The sequence below is a fragment of the Oncorhynchus nerka genome, linkage group LG12, assembly GCF_034236695.1.
Source record: "Oncorhynchus nerka isolate Pitt River linkage group LG12, Oner_Uvic_2.0, whole genome shotgun sequence".
Classification (NCBI taxonomy): domain Eukaryota; kingdom Metazoa; phylum Chordata; class Actinopteri; order Salmoniformes; family Salmonidae; genus Oncorhynchus; species Oncorhynchus nerka.
In genome coordinates, this window is record NC_088407.1 from 20,364,383 (window position 1) to 20,390,588 (window position 26,206).

At 41.0% G+C, this 26,206-nt stretch overlaps 1 protein-coding gene across 1 annotated transcript; it reads right to left on the reverse strand.

The window, feature by feature from the left end:
* Positions 1-567: 567 nt before the first annotated feature.
* On the reverse strand, positions 568-9,345 carry LOC115137925 (uncharacterized). The gene is made up of 7 exons (XM_029674232.2): positions 8,670-9,345; positions 7,906-8,030; positions 6,088-7,566; positions 5,734-5,970; positions 5,432-5,656; positions 5,189-5,255; positions 568-5,093 (listed from the first exon to the last, which is right to left on the reverse strand). Exons 1-7 carry the CDS (start codon positions 8,839-8,841, stop codon positions 3,928-3,930), a joined length of 3,471 nt encoding a protein of 1,156 aa, XP_029530092.1. The 5' UTR covers positions 8,842-9,345; the 3' UTR covers positions 568-3,927.
* Positions 9,346-26,206: the final 16,861 nt, after the last annotated feature.

Sequence of the window (26,206 nt, forward strand, 5' to 3'; positions counted from 1 at the left end):
GGCTAAGGTATATGCAAACTTCCGACATGAATTGTATACATCATGGTCACATTACAATATGTGTAAATAGTGCCATTTAACCGTTACTTTGTGGTATCACCTATGCTTAATGTACATGTAAGGGAGAGAATTTAGGGTTGTTTAGTCATTGATTTTATATTTTAAAAAGTGAAATATTACAAGAAAGTATTAAGAAATAAAAAATATTGCACAAACATTGATTTTCTTAAACTTTTCTTAACATGTTCTAAAAATGACTATTTGTAGTAATCACCAAAAATGGAAAACATGTTGAATGAGATTTCATTGGTATGACATACTTTTACAATTTTAAATACACTTAAACTGTTTAATTACTCCTATCATTTCTAGAAAATAATTATGTAATGCACGCGTTAGTTTTTGGATTGACCAAATCTGCAACAAACAGTCAACAAACATAATTATTAATACCCATGAATTATTACTTCTGAAAAAAAAAACAATACAAATATTATAATACAACAACAAGAAATATAACTAAGTTCTCAATAATACTTCTCAAACATGTCATGACCATGACCATAATTTAATGTTAGTGATTAATGTTTAATAAAACATAATTAATGTAATTTACAACATGAAAATGAGCAAACATATCAAATATACTATAATTTACAACATGCAAACAGATGCGCTATCAGGTTACATAAGCGCTCACTCGATAGCGTGAGAATGTACACATATGGGCATAACCACGTGACACATAAAATAGGTCATCAATCACTTTAGATCGTTTGCGTTCAACTGTATTCTCTCTAATATATCAAATTGAAATATGCATGCTTTACAGAAAATACATTAATGCAAATTAAAAGAAATCTTAAGAACATTTACTCTCTGTGTCCAATGATTGGGTCATATTTTATTGCTTTGATGTAATAATAATTTCAATTAAGTCAAAGAGTAGAAAACCCATGTGTCCATAATCTAATTCCTAATCATCTATAAATATTTGCTAGGTATAGCCCCGCCTTATCTCAGCTCACTGGTCACCATAGCAGCACCCACCAATAGCACGCGCCCCAGCAGGTATATTTCACTGTTGACCCCCAAAGCCTATTCCTACTTTGGCCACCTTTCCATCCAGTTCTCTGCTGCCAATGACTGGAATGAATTACAAAAATCACTGAAACTGGAGACTCATACCTCCCTCACTAGCATTAAGCATCAGCTGTCAGAGCAGCTCACAGATCACTGCACCTGTAAATAGCCCATCCAACTACCTCATCCCCATACTGTTATTTTAATTTTTATTTTTGCTCCTTTGCGCCCCAGAATCTCTACTTGCACATTCATCTTCTGCACATCTATCACTCCAATGTTTCATTGCTAAATTGTAATTATTTCCCCACTAGGGCCTTACCGCCCTAATCCTACCTCATTTGCACACACTGTATATATATATTTTTCCTATTGTGTTATTGACTGTATGTTTGTTTATTCCATGTGTAACTCTGTGTTGTTGTTTGTGTCGCACCGCTTTGCTTTATCTTGGCCAGGTGGCAGTTGTAAATGAGAACTTGTTCTCAACTGGCCTACCTGGTTAAATAAAGGTGAAATAAAATAAAATAATTCAGGTGTGTGAACCATAAACCTATGGATGGTCATGGCCCAGAAAAAATATATAATCACTTTCTAGGGCTGTTGCGGTGACTATATTACAGCCACACTGGCTGTCATGAGTCATGAACGCAGTAAAATGCCATGTGACCTTAGAGTCACGGTAATCTCCCTTTGTGCGGTCTGGTAGTACACAACTCGCGGTCATCAGATTGCTCTATTGTCCCTCTAACCACTCTGAAATCAATGCAAATGCAATCGAAAATCACATCAAACACATCATCAAAACAGTATGTGCTTTTAAAACTCATCTCACTGTGATTGTTAAGTTAGATTACTTGTTAGATATTACTGCATTGTCGGAACTAGAAGCACAAGCATTTCGCTACACTCGCATTAACATCTGCTAACCATGTGTATGTAACAAATACATGTGATTTGATTTATCAGTTTGAAGAAAGAGGTTCAACGACAGGTTGAAACTGAGTGGAAAACATGGATGTGGATGTCGCTTCAAAGCCTAACACAATGAAATGGATAGCGCTAAGGTGATGATTAATTCAAAAACACACATATAAGTGCTTATGCATAAACAATACTCATATATATGAGGCCAAGCCCGAAAAAAACCCTGCATTTAAATAATGATTGTGCCATTATACAACACATAGCCTACCACATGATATGCATGTCAAAAAGACATTTAAAAAAACTGATTTTATGATGTCTATGGTACATAATTGGTCTATCCTATTCAAATTCAGTTAGCCAACAATTATAGATCATTTGTACTTGATTTTGAATAGCCTAGTAATAGTTTAAAAAAAAACTAATAGGCTGACACATTACCTTTAGCTACAGACTAACTCACCACCGTGCATTTCCATCTCCATCTCCTTCATTTCTTATTGGAGCACGCTGAGAGAGGGGCTGTCAACAGTTTAATGAATTATCTTTAGTTGTTAAAACATGTTACTTTAAATTTTCCGAACAGATTTAACTTGGTTGGCCAAATTAAGCACTTGTTAGCTGCAGGAACCGGGTTGGAGAGCCCATAGCATACAGAGTTTGGGCGGAATATCACCTGTCCGAGTAGCCTACCTCATTAGTTTAAAAAATAATACTGTCAGGAAAGCGGCTTCTATTCGCTATTCGAGTGCATACTGATGACATACTTCCCCCGCCTCTGTTCCTGCCCATTTGATAATGGCCCATTCTAAATTTAAATTAATTTGACATATTAGTAAAGGCAAGATTAAACTGTGGGTGAAAAAAATAATACTAAATAAAAATTTGATCACTCGATGAGAGAACAGCTTGTGCAGCCACAGGCAAGGACCGGAGCGCCAAGTTTTTTTGCGACTTTCTCAAATCATCAATAGTCTATAGTCGCATCATGCAGCCCATATGTTTTGATTTTTAAGGTTTGTACAATATAACTCTTTAGGACCTGCTTCAAATGATCACTTTTACGCTCAACATAGCCACTTCATATGCGCACTCGCTCCAGAATATGACAAATATCCTATCTATTTTATTCGGCTAAGTTCAATTACATTAATCTTACTATAAAATCACATGTTATAAACTATTGGAACGGGACTCAAGCATATCTTGTCTGCTAAATGAACAAGCCTACAGACTATGGTATGGCGCATAGCCAGATGGAGCATTTTGCCAGATAACATTCTGTTTTTCTGAAATACATTTTCTTCATATCATAATGTTTATATAGACCTTCCTAAAATAAATAATAGGTTTATTGCTTTGGTGTATATTCAATTGATTTTTTAAATGTAGATGTTCCAAAAGTGCACATCAGTGGCTTGTATGCAGCTGGTATGAGTGGAGGCATCCAAATGCTAAACGTGTTTATGTTCATTAATAGTCTATTACAGTGAGACCAGCAGTCTTTTGCATGACAATAACCACTGACAACATTTCATGACTGCCACAGTCCTATGTGCTACCGTATCCCTCGATTTTTTTCAAAACTATGAAATATATATATATATATATTTGGACAAGCAGCTACATATGTTGGACAAGCAGCTATTGTACACTAGGAGCGCCGCCTCTGAATGAGCATTTCCTGTTTGCTTATGGCAGAGTACAGCTCACTGAGTGGGCCGGCAGGTAGCCTAGTGGTTAGAGTGTTGGGCCAGTAACCGAAAAGTTGCTAGATCGAATCCCTGAACTGACAAGGTAAAGATCTGTCGTTAACCCACCCCTAGGCCATAATTGAAAATAAGAATTTGCTCTTAACTGACTTGCCTAGTTAAATAAAAGGTTAAAAAAATATATATAATAATAATAATATCTCATCTACTTAGAGTTACTGTCCCTTAGCAGAAGGTGTCCTGCTTGGTCATGAAGACGCGTAGCATCATGGTAGACAGCATTGGCTGCTTTCTCTGCTGCCTCCTGTACTGTCTCTGCCTCCTCTGCTGCAGTAGCTCCTACTATCCCTCCTCTTACTGCTCCTGCTATTGCGGCCATCCCAACGACAACTCCTGCAGCTATGCCTACTACCCCTGCACCTGTCTTTGAATCCCCTCTCATGGTCGCCCCGTTCTTTGCTACAAGTACTGGTCGTACTGCCTTTGTCACGGCTGCTGGCCCTATTGTCATTGAAGCTGCTATCTGACGTTTGACTAAATTAACCAGTGGTTTTGTAGCGAATGGAAGTGGGATCCCTATCACCAGTGCCACCCCAAGAAAAGCTCCTACCACTGCACCTGTTGCTATCCCTGACCATTTGATCAGGAGTTTCTTCCTTGCTCTTTTCTTGGCTTGTTTTCTCATCTCTTCCTCTGACATCTGGCCTTTTAACTCCTTCCTAAGACCCTCTATCTCTGCTTGTATTAATCTCTCTGCCTCTTGGAGCATCTCGTTGGTGTAGAACCCTCCTCCGTTATCTCTCACCATCTTCTCTATGGTGTTGAGTAACTCTGCTACTTGGTACTGGTTGCTGTACCGACCCTGCTGATTGGTGTTCCAGTATTTGTTGTCGATCACGTGATAGCGGCCTCCACATTTCTCCACAAGCTTGTTCAGTTCAGCATTCTGTTGGACAAACTTCTCAACGGTCAAACCATTGAGCTGGTCACCATGAGTGAAGAGGACTGTAGCATATTTGAAGGCCTCTGGTGAAAAATATGTCTCGATTTTCGCTACAGCTTCGTTCTCATGGACTGTGTACCGTTCAACTTTCAGTACAATGAGAAAGGCATGTGGCCCTGGAGCACATTCTGTTATACATTTAACTATTTTAGGTTTCAGCTCCTCTTCAGGGATGTCAGTGTCAAAGAATCCAGGTGTGTCAATCAGGGTGATGTTTCTCCCTTTGATGTTCTTGGTCTGAGCTTTACATTTCTGTGTTGAGGAGGTGGAGGAACTGTCTGAGAGGAACACATCATCTTGTCCGAAGATGGTGTTTCCAGCACTGCTTTTACCTCCTCCGGTTTTCCCCAGCAGCACAATCCTGATGTCTATAGGGAGGGTTCAGAATTATAACTTGAAATGGATCAATCATATAGTAATAATGTATTTGATTTAAAGGTGGGGGTGAAGTGTTGCAACTCACCTTGCTCTGGTCGAGTGCCTAATACGAACCCTCTGAGATGCAAAGCATTCTGGGCAGTCTGAAAAGCCTGTAGATTAGAACAAACAATACAACTGCAATGAAGGACTGTACCTGTTATTGTTGAAAAAATCTATAATTATGGATGTATGACAGTATTATTGAATGGCTTGGCTGAAATAGTGAAGTTAAAGGATTTTTCCCCCAATGCATTGAGTGAGCCTTTTTTCAAAGGTCTCTGCTCACCTTGGTAGAATCTCTGTCATTTGGATGGACAATGATGCGGACAAGGAAGGGGGTTCTGCTCGCTCGGTTCTGCTCATACGTACGGATCTCTTCTAGCAGAACCTGTGTTACCACGTTGTCAGGGAACTGGAGAACCACACCAGTTCCAACTAAAGGGAAGGCAACGGAACGGAAGCCCCGGTTCTCACAAGAGGTCAAAATTTTCCTCACACCCTGCCTCAGAGCCTGAGAGAGGACCAGAGGTCAAGTGTTAATGGAGGTTCAAAGGTAACAGCACACACACACACACATACAAGACCCACCTGTACTGCTGGTCCTTGGGGGTTGTTGTCCCAATGTGCACAGCTGAGAAAGAAGACACGGCCAGAGCTGAGACCAGACAGTCCCTCCACCAGAACGTTCTCACCAGGTGCAGTCCGTCCCCCTGATTTCCTCGCAAACGCTTTCATCAGCCCTGGTCCAGCTGCCTCCAACAACGCATTACCAACACGGGAGGAGAGAGGGTCACTGCCAACCATGGGGGACACCAGGGCATCCACCTTCAGAGAAAAAGAGATGGAAAAAAAGAGAGAACATTGAGTCAGTATGAAGTCAACCTAATTCACAGAATGTTGTTGAATCAAGGCTGTGGCCATGTCAGTGTGTCTCTCTCTCACCTGCTGTTTCTCTATGGTTCCCTGGATGATCTCCACCTGGACACAGACCTCTGGAGCAGCTGTTCCCCTGGTGGAGGCAGCAGTGGTGTCTCTCTGAGGAGCATGTGTAGTTGTAGTGGTGGTGCTGGACTCTACCTCCCATCCAGGAAACTCCCTCTTCCCCTGTAACAGCCTATCACAGGCCTCCTGCATGGCTTTCACTGCCTCTCCACTCACATCAATCAGAGTGACTTTGGTAAGGATGTGCTGTTTCCTCCCAAAGTCCCTCACTGCACAGACTATGGCCTCAGAGCAAACCTTCAGAGGAACACCGAATAACCCTGAGCTGATGCAGGGCATGGCCAGGGTCTGGAGTTCCATGGTCTCTGCCAGATCCAGGGCTGTCTTTACGGTCTTCTCCAGCAGAGGGCGCTCATTCCCACCTACGCTGCCCCCTACTGGTCCCACTGCATGCAGCAGCATCTTACAAGGCAGATTCCCTCCTGTAGTCTCTACCACTGTACCTGTGGGCACTCTCCCTATCTGCCTAACCAGATCCCTGCTGGCCCGCTGTACCTCAGGCCCCCCCGTCCGGCTCAGAGCTGCAGCCACGCCCTCAGCATGATCAAGGTCCTCATTGGCTGCATTCACCAGTACGTCTGCCTGTACCTTGGTGATGTCACCTTGACAAACAACTACCTGCAGTCCCAGACGGAGGTGATAGCTGGTGGCTGCGACCATCTCCTCCTGTATAGATCCGGTTCCTGCTTCGCTGACTACGCCATCCTGATTCTGTTGATGGTGTCTCACGACTCTTACACTGGACCTGCCCATCAGAAAGGGCCCAATCTCCTCCCTCAGCTCCTGAACCTCCTTCATGTGGCCCAGCAGCTGCACTCTACACCCAGGACCATACCTGGCTACCACCCTGCATCTGCTCTGGTTCATCTCCTTCACCTTCGACTCAAGCTTAGACTTCAGTTCAGCCAGGAGGGCACCGTTGGGCACGTCAATTTTCTCCTCCCCAAACTCCCCCAGCAGATCTTTCTCAGCCTGGTCCAGTTTCCCAGAGGAGAGGGAGAACAGATGGAGTTCTGTATCCCCCAGCTCGACCTCCACATGGAGTCCCAACCCCAGCAGACTGCTCAGGTTCCCAGGCCTCCCATACTCATCCCTCAGGAAGGACAGGAGGTGGAGGGACACTTCAGGCACCACCCGCTCCAGCACCAGAGAGATTTTATCTGTAACTAACTGTCTGGCTGCCTGGACTTCATTTGCATAGCCGTGCAGCACCAGCTGAGCTGAGTCACCCCGTGTCACCTTCACCCCTGGAACAACCTCACCTAGATCCTTATCTATCACTTCACCTAGAAGAAGGAGCTGGACCTGTCCCAGATGACAGGTGGTGCTGATCTTCTCCTGCTTCCCTGTGCTCAGATGATGGAGTACATGTTCTTGACCACCAGGTGGAGATGTGTCGACCGGGAGGGAGTGGTGACTCTAGATTTGGAAAACGAGTCATTGCAGGGTAATTTCACTGTGGTCATGACAACAATATTTTATTATCTGTCTATGTATTATTGCAGTTCAACAGTACAACTGCTTCTGGGATATCTGATGATTCTCCATTCTAGCGTGGAGGTATTTTTCAGTTTACTTTAACATGGTTATATTTAGTTAAAATGACTATATTCCGTCAATATTACAAAACCATACATTTATACCTCACAAACTGGCAAATATCCAAGTGTGGGATGACAGTGCAAATACAACAACAGTGCATTGTCGTCATGGTGATATGTGACTCTGTTTTGGTGTGTCTGTATAGTCTGGCCTCACCTCCTGACTGCTGACTGGGGAGGTTGTTGTGGGTGGAGGCTCCAGGCTGTCTCTCAGAGTGAGGATGAGAGGTCCTCCAGGCATCTCCAAAACATGATTAGGTTTCTGAAGTACCCTCTCCTGGACTGGAAAAGACAGAGCCATAATGAGTTGTTGTTGTCATGTAGTACTAGTAATAACAATAACACCAATGATAATAAGTTGTACTATATATTAAGCCTTTTGCATTCACTCCAGGACTTGAAGAGTTAAAGGCTACATAGGCTAGAGGAGTTGTGCTATAATCTATTAAGTAATATACTGTATGTATATGTATATCTATAAAGTCATTCATTAATATACTGTATGTATATCTATAGTTATTAAATCATCTTAAAAGTTATTAAAATAACAACTTTCTCCCTTTTTAGATTGATAAAGTACTGTAGAATGAATCAATATAATGAAAAGCCAAAGTAATGCATTTGCGCATGCCTGTCTGCATAAGCGTAGCCTGGCTATGGTGAAGTGAAACTTAAGCCGATACCAGATTTATATGTTGTGTATGTCTGAAAAACATTCAGATTCAACAAATCCTACTACAAATACTACTTCAAATACTATTGTTTTACCCAAGTGTATCCCTATTCAAATAATACATATTAATAATACATGTAGACACATATTGAAAAACAAACGTTCACTTATGAACGACTTTGGCAAGACTTGGCTATATGGTAATACCGCACTCCATATTCAATCACTTAGCCTAAACATTTTCATACCTGTCTGGTCAAAAAATGCGATCTTGTAGACTTTGTCACCAACTGATTCTACTGGTCCACAATCTCCGCCACCGGATTTACGTTTAATTCCGAAGTACCTTTTTATCATATTTTTCTGTGATGGGTCCAGAGTCTGACACTCGAAGAAAACAGGGTATTTGAAAACTTCCATATTATGAAGTAGCCTGGCTATTATTTGTCGTTGACCCTATTAGAAAGAGCAAATCAGTCGATCGAGGAGAATACGTAGACGACACTACATGCACGCTCCGACTATATTTTGATCATATTTGCTTGAACTTTAGATATGGTCCGCCCTGGCCAAAAAATAGACGTCTATTGTAGGTCCAGATTTTGTCAGTCCAGACCATCCCCAAATCAACTTCCGTGAATTTGTGGCACTCTTGAGGGGATTCGATTAATATGTCCCGGGCGCCAAGGTAGGAGTGTTTTGCAGCCGGTGCAAGTAGATTGATCATACGGAAATTGTTAGGATTGTAAGAAAAGCGATCCATGAAACGTAACCGTTAAATTACATTTGTAAACGTACAAACCCTATGTTACGACTATGAATGAACACGTTAAATTCTTACTTTATGTATGCCTTTACTCGTTTACATATATTTTTTATACGTATAAACTTGTCAGGAATGTGGTATCAGCAAAGGACATGAACCGAAAGTAGCTAGTCGAAATTAGATAGTATCTCGAGCACAAACGTGAGTGTTGCTTTGCAACTTCCGGTTTCATTTCTCCCCAAAAAGTCAAGGGCTGCGCAAAAAAGTCCAAGTACCCCTGACTGCAGTGTGCAGTTCGGCTGGCTCAATGTGGGCGGAATCAGACGTTTGACTCCGCACACTTCTGACCCCGCCCATCGTTTTTTTTTGTTTGTCCATCTGAGGTTTGACAGTCACACATTGAATACAAACACACACATTTGTGCAAGGCACACGTTTAATACAAACATATTTCATTTTTGAAGATCGTAAGAAATATGATGCAAAGTGGTACCAGCACATGTGTTGTCACACTTTTTGATCCATGCTATATTTGAGACAAGCTACTGTTATTGTTGCAGTGAACCACAGACTTGTTATGTGTGTCATGTACTGTTAAAATTGTGTTGATAAATGTTATAACTTTTTAATGATATTATTTAATTGAGCATATATACACAGTTACTACCTATCCTGATTTCTAATGATGTTTACTTTCCTCATGAGAATGAAGACAGACTACACCATATAGACGTACTGACACGCTGAATATGCTTCCTACATTACGTTAGACCGCCTCCAGTAAAGAGATCAGAGACGCGGGGGACTTCTATGTCATGTTTACTAAACAGCAGAACACAATTAACCCAGTAGAGAAAAACAAGGCTTGACACTCCTCAAAAATGGCTTCACTTCTGCTCCTCCAGAATACACTCCTTTTCTTGTTGTCAACTGCCTCCACATAGAACATCTCATCATCTCTCTGTAAGTGGAACGAGAACATGAAGGGTTCCTAGAGGATAATATGTTCCTCTTCATCCTGGCCATCATACAACCGTTGTTCTTTAAGGCTTGTAATGCGGTCTTCCCCGTCCATCCCAATTACACTGGGGAAGAAACGGTGCCTTTAAATGTTGGGAGTTTGCACCACCTAGCTGCCTCTAAGGTGTCCCTTAGAAGAACATCTGCTTCCTTGAAGAATAAATATTAAGAGTAGTGCCTCATTGGGTGATCAAGTCAAATTACACCCCACTTTCACAATACCACCATGCAAAGTAAAAGCCACTATTACTAAAGGGGTTTTCAGTGATATCTATAACTACTCATCAAGTAATCACAACTATTATATATTGCCATGCGTCAAGCCTTCAGCATTACACACAGTAGACTACATACCCAGTTCACAGCTCCCAGTTCGCTGGTCATTTTGTTTTCAGTATCGTCTAGACAGAAAACAGATTGTGGTCATTAAGTAATGTCAGGGAACCTCTAGGGATGTGTATACAATAATGCACCTTACTTTAGCTAATAACCTATACAGTACCTGATCCTGCAGAGCTGGATGCTGATGTGACATGCTGTGACTTCTTGGGGGACGGGGACGTCTCCTACATCATCCTGAAATATATTGGAGGGGTGGTTTAAGTCTTTAAGCATTGGTTTAAGACTATACCACTCATCATACGAGGGGGGAGGGGGGCTACGTCTTTAAGCATTGGTTTAAGACTATACCACTCTTCATATGAGAGGGGTGGTTTAAGTCTTTAAGCATTGGTTTGAGACTATACCACTCATCATACGAGGGGGGGGGGGGGGTTAAGTCTTTAAGCATTGGTTTAAAACTATCCCACTCGTCATATATATATATATATAGCAATCAAATAAAATATTTCAAAAAATCAAATGAATACTATGCAACCATTCAAACAACTGCATTAGCATGAGAATATACAGTGGGGAGAACAAGTATTTGATAACCTGCAAAATCAGCAGTGTTTCCTACTTACAAAGCATGTAGAGGTCTGTAATTTTTATCATAGGTACACTTCAACTGTGAGAGACGGAATCTAAAACAAAAATCCAGAAAATCACATTGTATGATTTTTAAGTAATTAATTTGCATTTTATTGCATGACATAAGTATTTGATACATAAGAAAATCAGAATTTAATATTTGGTACAGAAAACGTTGTTTGCAATTACAGAGATTATATGTTTCCTGTAGTTCTTGACCAGGTTTACACACACTGCAGCAGGGATTTTGGCCCACTCCTCCATACAGACCTTCTCCAGATCCTTCAGGTTTCGGGGCTGTCGCTGGACAATACAGACTTTCAGCTATTGGGTTCAGGTCTGGAGACTGGCTAGGCCACTCCAGGACCTTGAGATGCTTCTTACGGAGCCACTCCTTAGTTGCTCTGGCTGTGTGTTTCGGGTCGTTTTCATGCTGGAAGACCCAGCCACGACCCATCTTCAATGCTCTTACTGAGGGAAGGAGGTTGTTGGCCAAGATCTCGCGATACATGGCCCCATCCATCCTCCCCTCAATACGGTGCAGTTGTCCTGTCCCATTTGCAGAAAAGCATCCCCAAAGAATGATGTTTCCACCTCCATGCTTCATGGTTGGGATGGTGTTCTTGGGGTTGTACTCATCCTTCTTCTTCCTCCAAACATGGCGAGTGGAGTTTAGACCAAGAAGCTCTATTTTCGTCTCATCAGACCACATGACCTCCCATTCCTCCTCTGGATCATCCAGATGGTCATTGGCAAACTTCAGACGGGCCTGGACATGCGCTGGCTTGAGCAGGGGGACATTGCGTGCGTTGCAGGATTTTAATCCATGACAGCGTAGTGTGTTACTAATGGTTTTCTTTGAGACTGTGGTCCCAGCTCTCTTCAGGTCATTGACCAGGTCCTGCTGTGTAGTTCTGGGCTGATCCCTCACCTTCCTCATGATCATTGATGCCCCACGAGGTGAGATCTTGCATGGAGCCCCAGATCGAGGGTGATTGACCGTCATCTTGAACTTCTTCCATTTTCTAATAATTGCGCCAACAGTTCCTTGCCTTCTCACCAAGCTGCTTACCTATTGTCCTGTAGCCCATCCCAGCCTTGTGCAGGTCTACAATTTTATGATGTCCTTACACAGCTCTCTGGTCTTGGCCATTGTGGAGAGTTTGGAGTCTGTTTGATTGAGTGTGTGGACAGGTGTCTTTTATACAGGTAACGAGTTCAAACAGCTGCAGTTAATACAGGTAATGAGTGGAGAACAGGAGGGCTTCTTAAAGAAAAACTAACAGGTCTGTGAGAGCCGGAATTCTTACTGGTTGGTAGGTAATCAAATACTTATGTCATGCAATAAAATGCAAATTAATTACATAAAAATCATACAATGTGATTTTCCGGATTTTTAGATTCCGTCTCTCACAGTTGAAGTGTACCTATGATAAAAATTACAGACTTCTACATGCTTTGTAAGTAGGAAAACATGCAAAATCGGCAGTGTGTCAAATACTTGTTCTCCCACTGTATATATATATAAAAAAAAACGTATTTCACATACCAGTCTAAGGTCACATCCTTTCCTTTAACTGTTGTCTAAACTATATTCACTAACTGATTCCGTGACACTTTCCCGGAAGATTTCTGCTAGAATATCATCCAAAATCTGTATACCTGGACATTGATTTAGCTTTTAACGCCCTGCGACATGTTCTTGCATGGATATCCAATGGCCACTCGACTCTCTTGCATGGATATCCAATGGCCACTCGACTCTCATAAGCGCGAGATTAGCACAAAGGTTTTTCTTGACACAAAGGGTTTCCACATACTCACGTAAAGCACAGCCCATTGGATATCTAGCTAGCTAGGTTTCAAAACGATAGGTGGCGTTTTGACAAAGATACTGTCAATCAAGTGAACCCCCGCCCGTCTCATCGACGTGCAATGATGTCATGTCTCCCTGGCTAAAATTGGCTTTCCAAAGGATATACTGAATGCAGAATGATATAGCAAAGGCTGGTTACTTTTTAAAGTGTCTGAGGAATAAATACGAACCTTATTTGACTGGTTGAATCAAGGTTGAGCTTTCAATTTTCACAGATTTCTTTCTTTACAAGTTGACCTAGCGGAAATACAAAATCGATCGTGCATACTATATCAATATTTTTAGGATATGAAAAATGATTTTTATAAAAGAAAACGACACTGTATGTTATCTCTGGGACCCTTAGGATGACAAATCAGAGCAGGATTTCAGAATGTAAGTAAATGATTTACCTTTGGATGTGTATCTATCAAACCTGTCGTGTGATAAAAGTGTTTTGTTGTTGTGCACTCTCCTCAAGCTATAGCATGGTATTTTTTCACTGTAATAGCTACTGGACAATGCAGTTAGATTAAGCATTCTACCAATATAAGACACTTATATGTACCAGGAAATTGGTTGTTCTTTACAACAATGTTCTAGTCACATTATGCATATTGGGCAACAACTGTCCCGTAGGCGGGACACCGATCCATAAGAAGTTTTAACATCAGCGGGACTGAAGTGGAGCAGGTCGAGAGTTTCAAGTTCCTTGGAGTCTACATCACCATCAAACTATCATGGTCCAAACACACCAAGACAGTTGTGAAGATGGCACTACAACACCTTTTCCACCTCAGGAGATTGGAAATATCTGGTCCCCAGATCTTAAAAGGTTCTACAGCTGCATCCTGATCACAGCCTGATATGGCAACTGCTCGGCATCTGACCGTAACGCGCTACAGAGGGTAGTGAGTACAGCCCAGTACATCACTGGGGCCTAGCTTCCTGACATCCAGGACATATATACTAGGCGGTGTCAGAGGAAGGCCCAAAAAATTGGGCTCCAGTCACCCAAGTAATAGACTGTTCTCTCAAGTCTGGGACCAAAAGGCTCCTTAACAGCTGAATTACCTTGACTATCCAGTACCCCCGCATATTGACTCCATACTGGTATCCCTGTATACTGCCTCGTCATTGTTATGTACATTTATTGTGTTACTTCTTGATTGAATCGATTTTTTAAAAACTTTACTTTATTTAGGAAATATTTGATCAACATTTACTTCTTGATCTGCATTGTTGGGTTAAGGGCTTGTAAGTAAGCATTTCACGGGTAGGTCTACACCTGTTGTATTCTCTGATTTGTGTCAGACTCGCTCAGGTGGAATAAACTTAAACTTGCGCCACTTTTGTTAGAGGAAATTATAGTTTAGATGATTAATTATGTATACATTATTGATTAGAACCATTTATTCTAATACTATTATGTTATGGTATGAAAAGTAAAAGTTATTGGTTAAGCTGTTACTGAAAATGTAAGCAGAATGAATTAATTGTCTGGGCCTCTTGGGAAGTTAACGGGGGAGCAGGCTATAGCTTGTCCGACAGATAAGAAATGTCTGGGAGACGTTCCAGGCCTGATGAACAATGGGCTCTTGTGAGAATCGGAGAGAGGGGGGATAAACTGATGTTGTCATGTTCAGTTTATAACCTGTGGAAAAATGTGTATGCTTCAGTACTCTCTGGAATTAAACGCTCTTACCTGGCTTTTAAGACTGGTCTCGATCTACTTCATGCATAATTAATGAACTTACACATCATTAATGAATTAGAAACGAGTGCGAAATTGGTTTTGGCAATTAAAGCATAAAGCTCTATCAATTTGGTCCTTCGAAGAGCCGGATCTAAATATCCCTCTCTGTGCCTGGAGGTAGTACGCTGGAAAATTGTGCACGGACTCGTTTTGACTTGTTTTACTAAAGACCTGACCTCTGAATTGAGGTTCAAATTGAAACAGGCCTGCGTATTATCACAGAGGACAGAGAGGGTGACTAGATTCAAACGAACAATGCTTATCCCAGTCGGCAGCAGGTAAAGTAGCCTTTATTCTCGAATTTGGGAGGGATTATTTAGGATATTTATTGATTAAAATGTTATGAAGGAGTTGAATTTGATCAATAATAGGTGCTTGAATATTCCGAACAAATAAAATGGGTTTCTACCGGGGGTATTAACCAGGATATCGATAAAAAGGAAGCAGGTCCGAAATTGACCTGAGGTAAGGTGCGCTACCACCAAATAAACTAGAGCTTAATACGGCCTGGTTTTGCAAGCCAAGGATTATTAAGGAGTGATATAGTACGCATTGGAGAATTAGGACGCTTGTTCCGTACAAATAGGATGGCCAATAATTCAATAAACATACCTAAATAAAGTTTTTTACCTAATAGTCTATCTGTATATGGGAAGCTGACTGTGGAAAGTAGCAGATAGATATGTTAAAACAGGTGAGGATAAATTAGGCTTGGTGAGAAGGCAGGGTAATTCTAGGCGAACAGAATAAATGAACCTGTACAATGCTGAAAGAAATTAATATCAAATGATAAGTGATTAGTCTAGAGTAGTGAGATTTGAGACATTTTACGTTGAAAGTCCCAAAATAAATATCATATGGGTGAAATTGAATGTCCGATCAAAAGTCTTCTATAGACGTGGTTCACAGGAGAGGTCAACTTAGTCTAGAGTAGTGAGATTCGAGACATTAACAATTGAAAGTCCCAAAAGGAATATCCTACGGGTGAAATGTGATGTCCGATCAAAAGTCTTCTATGGACGCGGTTCACGGGATGGAAAATACATACTGATTATTTTTAAAGAAACACACACATTAGGCAGACAGAATAGTAACTAGAAGTAACTAAGTAACGGTAAATTACAAATTTATAGAACTGCACGCACATAGAATTTAAAATTATATAGAAGGGCATAGATAAGTGTTTAAAGACCATAGCTACTAGTAACGGTAAGGATTAAGAATGGGGAGAAATGCCTCGAAAGAAGCCCCAGAACTGACGGGAGACGAGCGTTACATGGCACAGAAAGACAAGAGAAACATCGATTTCTGTCTAAGATGGGAAAAAAAATACGATTTTGATGGCCGTCTAAATGTAGAAAAGCTGGAATCTCTTATAAAACAGATACATAACGAATGTGGTAATAATGTGAAAAAGCAGAATAAACAGGGGTTATACACAGCCGGAGTTTGGCTTTCGGAAGCAAAAAAGAGAATGGGACGCGCCGAAAAAGAGATTAAATTTAACAAGGTTCGAGAGACACTACCCACCGTTCCCGCAAATAGAGAAGTTAACCATTTGGGTGGGCGTGAGGGTAAAAAACTATATCTTCCTCGATTATAACAACAATGCAGAGATAATCCAGTCGACGAATTTGTGATTACAAGAATACGGCTGCTGGAGCAACCGGTGAAATTACCACCCAAGTATGTGGATCCCGCGGTAACTAAGAGAGGTAAAATGAAGTTAGAGAAGGAAATAAAGTCGAGTAAAACGAATAAGGTGAGTCAAAAGAAAAATACAAGATGTTTTAATTGTAACAAAATTGGACATTTCGCCCGGGAGTGTAGCATCCCACGAAAAAATCGTCAACAGGTTGTAATTTAACTGTGGGGAAGTCAGAGGCGACAATCGAGTAAAGAAAGGGAACCGAGGGAAAACTTTGGGCGTTTAAATTTGGGCTATTTTCTGTTGTCTAGATGTCGGAGTAACAATTACAGATAACTGTAAAAATGGGTATATTTGCGGAGAGTCTCGGTCAAATTCAGAGCGCTGGTAGTATAGTGGCGAGAGCAACAGTCTCACCAACGGTAATCCACGGTTCGGTTCCCGGCCGAGGCGTTTTAACTAAAATTGATTTTTAGATCGTAATTGACCTATTTGCATGTTTTGCCTGAAAAATACGGTCGCCAGTGTTTGCAAAAGATATAACTGAACGGATATTATGTGTTCTAGATAGAATTGATAAAAGAAGTCATTAAAAATAACGGCGAGACAATTTCGATGTAAAACGCTATTTCGCCCAAAATGATCTGGTGGAATAATGTATTGAGATGGGAGTCGTATTCAGATAAATGTATCATAGAAGAGAGAGTTACCTAAAGTTAAATAGGGGATAACGGAGAGATACGATAATTTCGGGCTGTTTGGAATATGAGAAGTTGAACACAAAAAACATGGGGCGTTTAAATGTTAGGGTATAGTAAGTTGAGAAGTTCGGTTGGGTTTACTCTGATGATTAGAATTTAAAACTGAACTCAATCTGAATAGGGAATATATATTTTACAAAGGCGGGCAGATTTGTGTCTATAGCCAAGCAAAGGAATTGCTAGACACTCAAATGGGGCTATATAGTGTAACGCTTTGGACTATAAATTAGGTAAGAACAGTTTAATCGTAAAAAGTTGTGATTGTTTTTCTGATTATTGATTTTTGGTTAAGGTAACACCAGTGAATTTGAACAAAAAGTAACGTATTCTAAAAATGATCTGATTTCCGTTCTCGTTGCGGGGAACAAATGAAAAGTCTTATCTTAAAGGGACAGTGCACGGTAATCACAGTGGTTTGAGTGTATGACGGGAAAAAATATTGTGGGACGACAATTCGAAGAGAGAAAAATAAGTTACATGAAACATCAAGAGATTTAAAACGAACGACGTGAAGGGATCATAAGAATTATTGGGTGTCGTTGTAGGAGTAAATGTTTGGGTTAAGGTGATTTCCCTGTTCCCAGAGACAAGGCATTTTTAAGGCGAGCACTCACTAATGCTGGTCTGAGTTTGTAATTAGACAAGTGAATAACGTATTGGGAATAGAGTTGTAATTAAAATACTAAGTCAAAGACGAGACAGGTATTTAGAGCAAAATGGATTCTAAATGATAACAAAGAGACAATTATGATTTATGCCCATCAAAAAGCTTTTATAAAATTGGCGAATTTAGAGATGTTGGTTGGGGTGGTAAATTATAATTCAGGATTAGAACAGATGTGATAAATTAGGTTTGGTTAATCGAACAAGAATTATTTACAATCCATTTGAAGTCGCTACGAATTGGCAGGTTGAGCGCTTAATGATGACGTCACTAGCGAGACACTTTTGTCACCAGGGACTGGGAATAACGGAGCAAACTGTATGGCTGTTAGTGTGTGTATCGAGGCTTCGAGTAACCTTTCAGAAGTTGAGATAAAAGTGTTTTGTTTATTTGTTTATTGGTTATAGTCAATTTTAGGGTTTGATTTAACTTAGTTGAACAGTGTGTTCTGGTGGGTTTTAGATAGAACTCTTTGTTCCGGAATGGATGAGAGTTAACCAAGATAAGTAAATTAAAGGAGCCATGAGAGAATGCGAATGCATATTTATTAAATATCAGGGATTAAATTACGGATTCCTTACACTGTGAAATGTACGACATTTGCGGCAGAGAGAAAAAGTAATGCATTGGATAATAATGTTATCGGGTTAATTGTATCTAAAGGTAGCATGGTCATTTAAGTAAACATATCCGTAGACGATGTTTAAAACTTATGATTAATGATTTGAGTCAAAGGGGAATTATCATTAGGTTTTAGTTATAGTTCACTTATTGAGTTTCTGATTCGAGGTAGCATTAGTGAATGATAGTTAGGGGTGTGGTGTCTCACTTTTAGAGGCCTCCTGGGATTATAATTTTGGGGGAGAGAGCAGCTTTAAACGACCAAATTGAAAAAGGTCTGCAAATTATATATATATAAAACAACTGTTAGAACGATTTGTTTTAGTGCAAGGAGATTTTAAAGAGGCACGCTCACATATGGAACCTTATGAGATGTTTTTTTTATGGGTTTGAATTATACAGGTGACTATTTCTATTGTAAGGATAAAAGGGATCTTTATGTCTAATATGGTATGGCCTTTTGACCTTATCATGACTGGCTTCTGAGGTCTGATCAGCCTCAGGGGAGAGTCATTTGTATAATGAATGGCGTCATATTCAGTTACTAGTTTTAAGGTAAATTCATTAGAAATGAAGCAGTTTTGGTTGAGGGTTTAGAATTACTGTTTGAACCGCAAATGAGAAAGTGGTTCAGGATTCTGTCTTATAACATTAGCTGTGAAGTTTTTTTGAATGGGCTATTAGGGAGTTGGTATTGTAACAGAGAGAAAGTCATATTCATCATTGAGAATAAATAGGGGAAGATAACATATTTTGAGCCAACAGGGCAGGGAAGAAATTGAGGTATTTTTATTTGATTTTTAACACCCGTGTACAGGAGTGTCAAAAGACGGGGGACATTACCTGTGTAATGGGGGAGGGTGTCCGTATGGGGATTACATGATTACATGAACCAACTTGGGACAGTTCTGGGACTGGAGAAGAGGATATCCTTATGGCATAGGGAATCCCACAAAGGTGGATAGGTTTTCCATGATATGGGGGAAACCTGGGTGTACTGTTGAACTTTGTAAAGGTGATGAAATCCTACCAACCATCAAAACTATTAAGCTCTCTGATGCAGGCACTTACACCCCCGTACTACAAAGGACCGGGACAGACACGGTGGGTGTGTTTTCTATTAAAGGTACTGCCAAAACCAGAGTTCCCACACGAACCAGGGCCGGACACACTCCTCTACCACCCCTGGACTGAACCTGCCACCACTGTGTTAAAAATCTCATTCAGGTAATTAATGTTAGACTATTCAGCTATTGATCAATTAGGCACGGAGACTGGTTTTGATGGTAGGGACAATTTGTGGCTGTCTTATACAGAATAGACTTGCTTAGAATATGCTTCTTGCTAGTCAGGGGGGAGTCTGCAAGATGTTCGGTGAACAATGTTGTACGTATATCCCTAATAACACCAGTCCAGATGGTAGTATATCTAAGGGCCTTAATGGGCTTGATGCACTATCTGCTGAGATGAGGACCATGGCGGGGGTAGAGGAGTCTGACTGTCCACCTGGTTGGGAGCCTGGTTTGGTAAGTATACTGGTATGGTGGTTACTGGATTTCTGACCCTAATTCTTGTATTATTTGTTATTGATGTGATGTGCTGCTTGCATCATACCGTGTTTTAAGAAGTCTGTTACAGATGTGGTGAAGGCTTCAGGCATGATGCCTTTGCTTGATGTTCCAGTTGGAGAGGCTGAGGTGAAGCATGCTTTCAGGGGAGGATAAGACTGACTGAGGATGACCCATGTATGTTTGTTCTCCCTGTCGTGAAGGGTGGCATGGTGCCCACCTGGTGCTGGATAAGAATAGCTGAGAGGACCAGATGGGTTATAAGAATGCTTTGTTCTGCTTTACTCTGTTATCCATGACCAAAGTTTTATTCCACACTTTGCAAACACATATTAAATCCATGTTATTGTCAGATAGAATACTGAGGGTCCCAAAGGAGAGGGCTTGTTAGTGTAGGAAGGATTTTTAATATGGTTAGCATTTATTAGATTATAAGTTTTTAAATAGTATTATATTTAACAGGAATATAGGACATCTATGATGATTTAGGATTATTGTTAGGATTAAGATAGATTGATTAAGGACTTTAGAGAAAAGCCGCTCATAGACATGTTCTTTCTAAAAGAAAATCCATGAGTTTAGAAAGACAAACAGTGAGGCATGTAGTTCAAATTTGGGAATGTGAAAAACAGCCACGGGCAAGCAGAAGAGCCCTCCCCCGCACTGCAGAGACCTTGAAGGTTGGAGAGCAGAGAAGTTTTAGAAGGGGGGCCAGGACGAGCAAAGATATTTAGTGTGTAGATAAGTTACTGAGTGGAGACAAAAGTGAGAATTGGACATGTGGAAAATGAAAGGGACACTCCTAAATGGAATTTCAGACATAAGGATAATTCACTAAATCCTATCTAAGTCATTGTATAAGAATAAGGCAAGGTTGTTACCTGGGCAGAGCCAGGTAACAAAAGGGGGATGGGTAAATAGTGTTCTAGAATAGGATGTGACCTACGGGATAATTAACTAATAAAACATTTTTTTTTAGCTAATTGGTTTGACGAATAAGAAATTGTTTTATTAACCAAACCTGTATGTCCAAGAGTTATGCACTACAGGTGAACTACAGGTGAAGACACTCAATCCAGTCCCGTGGGCCACCCGGATTCATATCGCACTGCGGGGGGGGGGGGGGGGGGGGGTGGGGTAAGATACATATTTCACTGTCGAACAATAAACAGTGTTCGGGAGGAGAACTGGAATTAACATAATTCCGGGGGCCATCTCTCGAATGAAGTAACCCTCCCTGTCCTGTCACCTCTGTTTTTGTTCATAGAAGTGAAGATGTGTCTGGCTCTTGCTAAGTGATGTGTTCTCGGGGAAAGGGTGGGGTTTCACATGGAAGCTGTTCGTCTGAGCTGTCTTATCGTGGGTGACGTATTTCTGATACAGCACGTCCTACTAGAGATGCGGAGAGTGGTAATTTGACCCATGGTTTAGACGGTGAGGATTTTGGAAAATATATCCATGCGCTACTTGAACCCATTGATAAAGGTGAACCACAATTAATTGACTGAGGTTGCAGTACCTACAGCTTCCACACGGTGTCTAGAGTCTTGTCATTTCCCTTCGAGTTTTTTCTTGGTCAAACACATGCAGGGCACCGTATCTCCTCAGGTCTAGGACCGGATATTTTCGTTGAGTTTCTAGCCGGACATTTTTCCAGACGGACAGCTAATGTTCTTTACATCGCCTCCTAATGAATTTTATCGCTTATTAACGTTTACTAATACCTAAAGTTGTATTACAAACGTATTTCGAAGTGTTTTGTGAAAGTTTATCGTCGACTTTTTGAATTTTAAAAAATGACGTTACGTTTTGAAACAATGTTTTTTTCGTTTATCACACAGTCTACATATAACGATATCTAGGCTTTATATGGACCGATTTAATCGAAATAAAGACCCAAATAGTGTTTATGGGACATCTAGGAGTGCCAACAAAGAAGATGGTGAAAGGTAATGAATGTTTTCTATTTATAAATCAAACAAGAACACAGAATGGTGTAATGAATGGTTGAAGTTTCTGCCAAATCTAACAAAGTAAAGTCAATATTGTTAAACAGTTAACCCAATGTTCCTAGGCCGTCATTGAAAATAAGAATTTCTTCTTAACTGACTTGCCTAGTTAAATAAAGGTAAAAAAAAAAAATATATATATATATAGTGGTGAGAATTCCTGCATTTAAAGTTGAAATATGATGTCAGTGTCCCCTTAAATGATAGCTGTGAACTCTTAACATCTGTTTCAGACCCAATCACGCCTCTCCCCTCCACTCCTCCTCCCACCACCACTATCCCCCAATCTTCTCTCACCTCTTCCTCAACATCCCTCACATCAACCCCTCCCCCCTCCACTAAATCTCCCGCTACCACCCCTCTCCCCTCCACTCCACCTCCCACCACCACTATCCCCCTTCTTCTCCCCCTTTTCTCCAACATCCCTCCTCCCCCTCCCGCCTCTACTCAATCTCCCACCATTACTTTTCTCCCCTTTTCCCCAACATACACCTCCTCCTCTCAATCTCCCACCTCCACCAGTGCTTCTACCCTTCTCCCCTCCACTTCCACTTCACCTCCTCCTTCCACCAGTGTCACCTTCTTGAGGAGGAAGGTGATGGTGGTGAGGGAGAAGCTGTGCTGGTCCGATGCTCTGTTCTACTGCAGAGACCACGACTGGGACCTGGTCAGTGTTCGCAACAAGACAGAGCAGAGGGAGCTGGAGAAACTGGTGAATGGCAGTATCTTCATCACCCCCTCACCTCCCATCTGTGGCTGAGCCTGTCCAGGTACACTACCTGATGGTTTTAAAAATATAGATTTCCCAAGCAAACGTCCATTGTCCTGTACCAACATTTGCTGAAAATCTTTTCATCTTCACTTTGCTCCACTGTTCATGCATCTTGGTTTAAAAGTGAGGCAACTTTTCAGCAGTTTTTTCTCTCCCTGCAGGTACATCCTGGGAGACACGTGGTACTGGATGACCGGAGACCGTATGAACTACACCCACTGGGTGAACGGTGTCCCCCCTAGGAAGGACTTTTCCAACCCCTGTGGAGCGATGACCAACGGGGCCAACGGAGGGAACTTCCTCTGGGTGGAGCAGCTCTGTGATGACCATTACAACTTCCTCTGTTACTCAGGTACCTGCTTTTCTCATAATACAGTGCATTCGGAAAGTATTCAGACCCCTTCACTTTTTCAACATTTTGTTATGTTATAGCCTTATTCTAAAGGGTTTCCTCATCGATCTACACACAATAAATGCGAAAAAAACAGAAATACCTCATTTACATAAGTATTCAGACCCTTTGCTATGAGACTCGAAATTGAGCTCAGGTGCATCCTGTTTCCATTGATCATCCTTGAAATGTTTCTATAACTTGATTGGAGTCCACCTGTGGCAAATTCCATTTACTGGACATTATTTGGAAAGGCACAAACCTGTCTATATAAGGTCCCACAGAGCAAAAACCAAGCCATGAGGTTGAAGGAATTGTCTGTAGAGTTCCAAGACAGGATTTTTTTGAGGCACAGATCTGGGGAAGGATGCCAAAAAATGTCTGTGGCATTGAAGGTCCCCAAGAATACAGTGGCCTCCATCATTCTTAAATGGAAGAAGCTTGGAACCACCAAGACTCTTCCTACAGCTGGCCAAACTGAGCAATCCGGGGAGAAGGGCCTTGGTCAGGGAGGTGACCAAGAACCCGATGGTCACTCTGACAGAGCCCCAGAGTTCCTCTGTGGAGATGGGAAAACCTTCCAGAAGGACAACCATCTCTGCAGCACTCCACCAATCTTGCCTTAATGGTAGAGCGGTTAGACAGAAGCCACTTCTCAGACCAAGAAAAACAAGATTCTCTGGTCTGATGAAACCAAGATTGAACTATTTGGCCCGATAATATAGTAAAATCATCCTTGGTATGAACTTCCTAAAAATATCCCCCGTGGTGCTTAGGCAGGGTTTACACTCTTATTGGTTAGAGACCATGTTGACGGTCTCTTGTCTCTCTGTCCTCAGGTCCTGAAGCAGGAGTCAACAGAGTGTATTTCTACAGCAGCAGACGGCCATAGTGAGGCGCTGTCGAGCTCCAGAGGCTGACATCCAATCCCCATTATATTTTCCTGTTGTAAAATTCATATTTAGATTCAGATTTAAAGATACTTAGAGGTTGTCTGACCAGGTAACTTTTACTGAGAGTAGCTATTGTAGCTGGTAGGAGAGAGTATTTGATGGCGCTTTTAACAATGTGGCCATACAGGATTTGGATTCTGCCATTCATTGATTCTGTTAGAACATTCTAATAGTATTTTCCTGTTGTAAAATTATCACATTTAGTTTAACATTTTATAACATTGTGTGTGATTTAAATAATAATGTTATGGATTATGAGAGTATTGTTTCTTTATGCAATCACGATGCTGTCAAAGTGTGTTTTTAAAGAGTCGATTGAATGCCCCACACGTCACACGTGACGTCATTTTGAATATTGAATAGCTCCCTGTGTGTTTATGCTAGAGACTTAACCGCAGATCAATCCCCTCTATAACGCCAACATAAAGCTTGCGCCTATTCCATAACACGGGGCCTTTGAAAGCAGTGTTTTTCTACACAAGAGAAGATCCGGACAAGAAAGTCAGCACACAATCCTATTTAAAACCCAAACCGTTTGAGCTAGCAACTCATACGACTGCATCATCGATAGCGGAGACTCTCACGACATCCACAGTTTTTACGGCAGTCGTTGGAAACTTTCTGATGCCCACGTAGTCATTTCGAAGATGTCTTCACACAAAAATGTTTGAGCCACAAACGAATACGTCATCAACATCGACAGGTTAGACTTATTTATCACTAACTTGTCACAGGGTTTAAAAGAACATGTTGAAATGCCTTTCTAGTGGTTTGTTCCTGTGAAAGAATTTTTACTTTCTGTTTTACATTTCACTATATTGTGTGCTATTTAATAATAATTGTATTTGTTGTTATAGATTATGTTTAATGTAAAATATATATATACTTTTTTTGATCTTTGAATTTCGTTTTTTCGTCGATTTGACCTTGTTTTCTTAATCTGTATTAGTCTCATATTCACATCCTTACGTAACACTTTTGATGTTTATTTTTGATCTTTGAAATTGAATGATGATAGTAAATGAGGTTGATGTTGTTCTTTCTACCACCAGTAGAGGTGACGTGGAGCAGTGCTAGAGGTGTAACTACAGACCCTAGTTCGATTCCAGGCTGTATCACAACCAGCCGTGATTGGGAGTCCCATAGGGCGGCACACAATTGGCCCAGCGTCGTCCGGGTTAGGGTTTGGCCGGTGTAGGCCGTCATTTTAAATAAGAATTTGTTCTTAACTGACTTGCCTAGTTAAATAAAGGTTAAATAAATACAAATAAATACATAATATAACTGTTTCTGTATGACTTTTCAATATTTTCAATTAAAAGACATGGGGTATTTATTAAGTTTAAAACTACTTTATTATGTTGGTTAGCAGACATTTATAGACTAAGTTTATATTGTATAAGAGAGAATACTGTAGACAGCACACGTCAAGCTTGTGATTTATGACCCTATTTTTATGGTCCGGTGTGTATGCCCATATCATCCTGCAGGAAATCCTGTCAGGAAGTTCTCACACTCTCTAGGGAGTGCCCATATCTGTACATGTACAGGAAGTGGTTATTTAACCAGATAGTGCATCTGTTCCTTTGAAACTGTAATGATGATTGATGTGTAGGGACCTCGTTGAACTGGGGGATGTGTTTGAACATTTGAAAGAGTATGCCCCCACCCCCTGTTGCCCCCACCCCCTGTTGCCCCTCCCCCTGTTGTAGTGACCTTAGGGCTGTTGTCTATGAAACAGGAATGTTGGGGGAAGCCGCATTATAAATAAGAGCTGAACACTACAAACGACCTCGATAAACCACTAAAGAAATGAAACATGGATTTTGTGATCAGTGACACACGTGATGACCGTAACAACTGAAGCAGGACCTCGGTTAAAACATAGAGAACGGGGAGAGTATAGAGCATCAATATACGATGCGCCAAAAAAACGGTTTCTAAATATGTATAGAACCCAAATACCACCTGCAACTGTGCTGAAAGATCAAGTGTTGATGTCTAATTGACAGCTATGGGGTTATTTGTT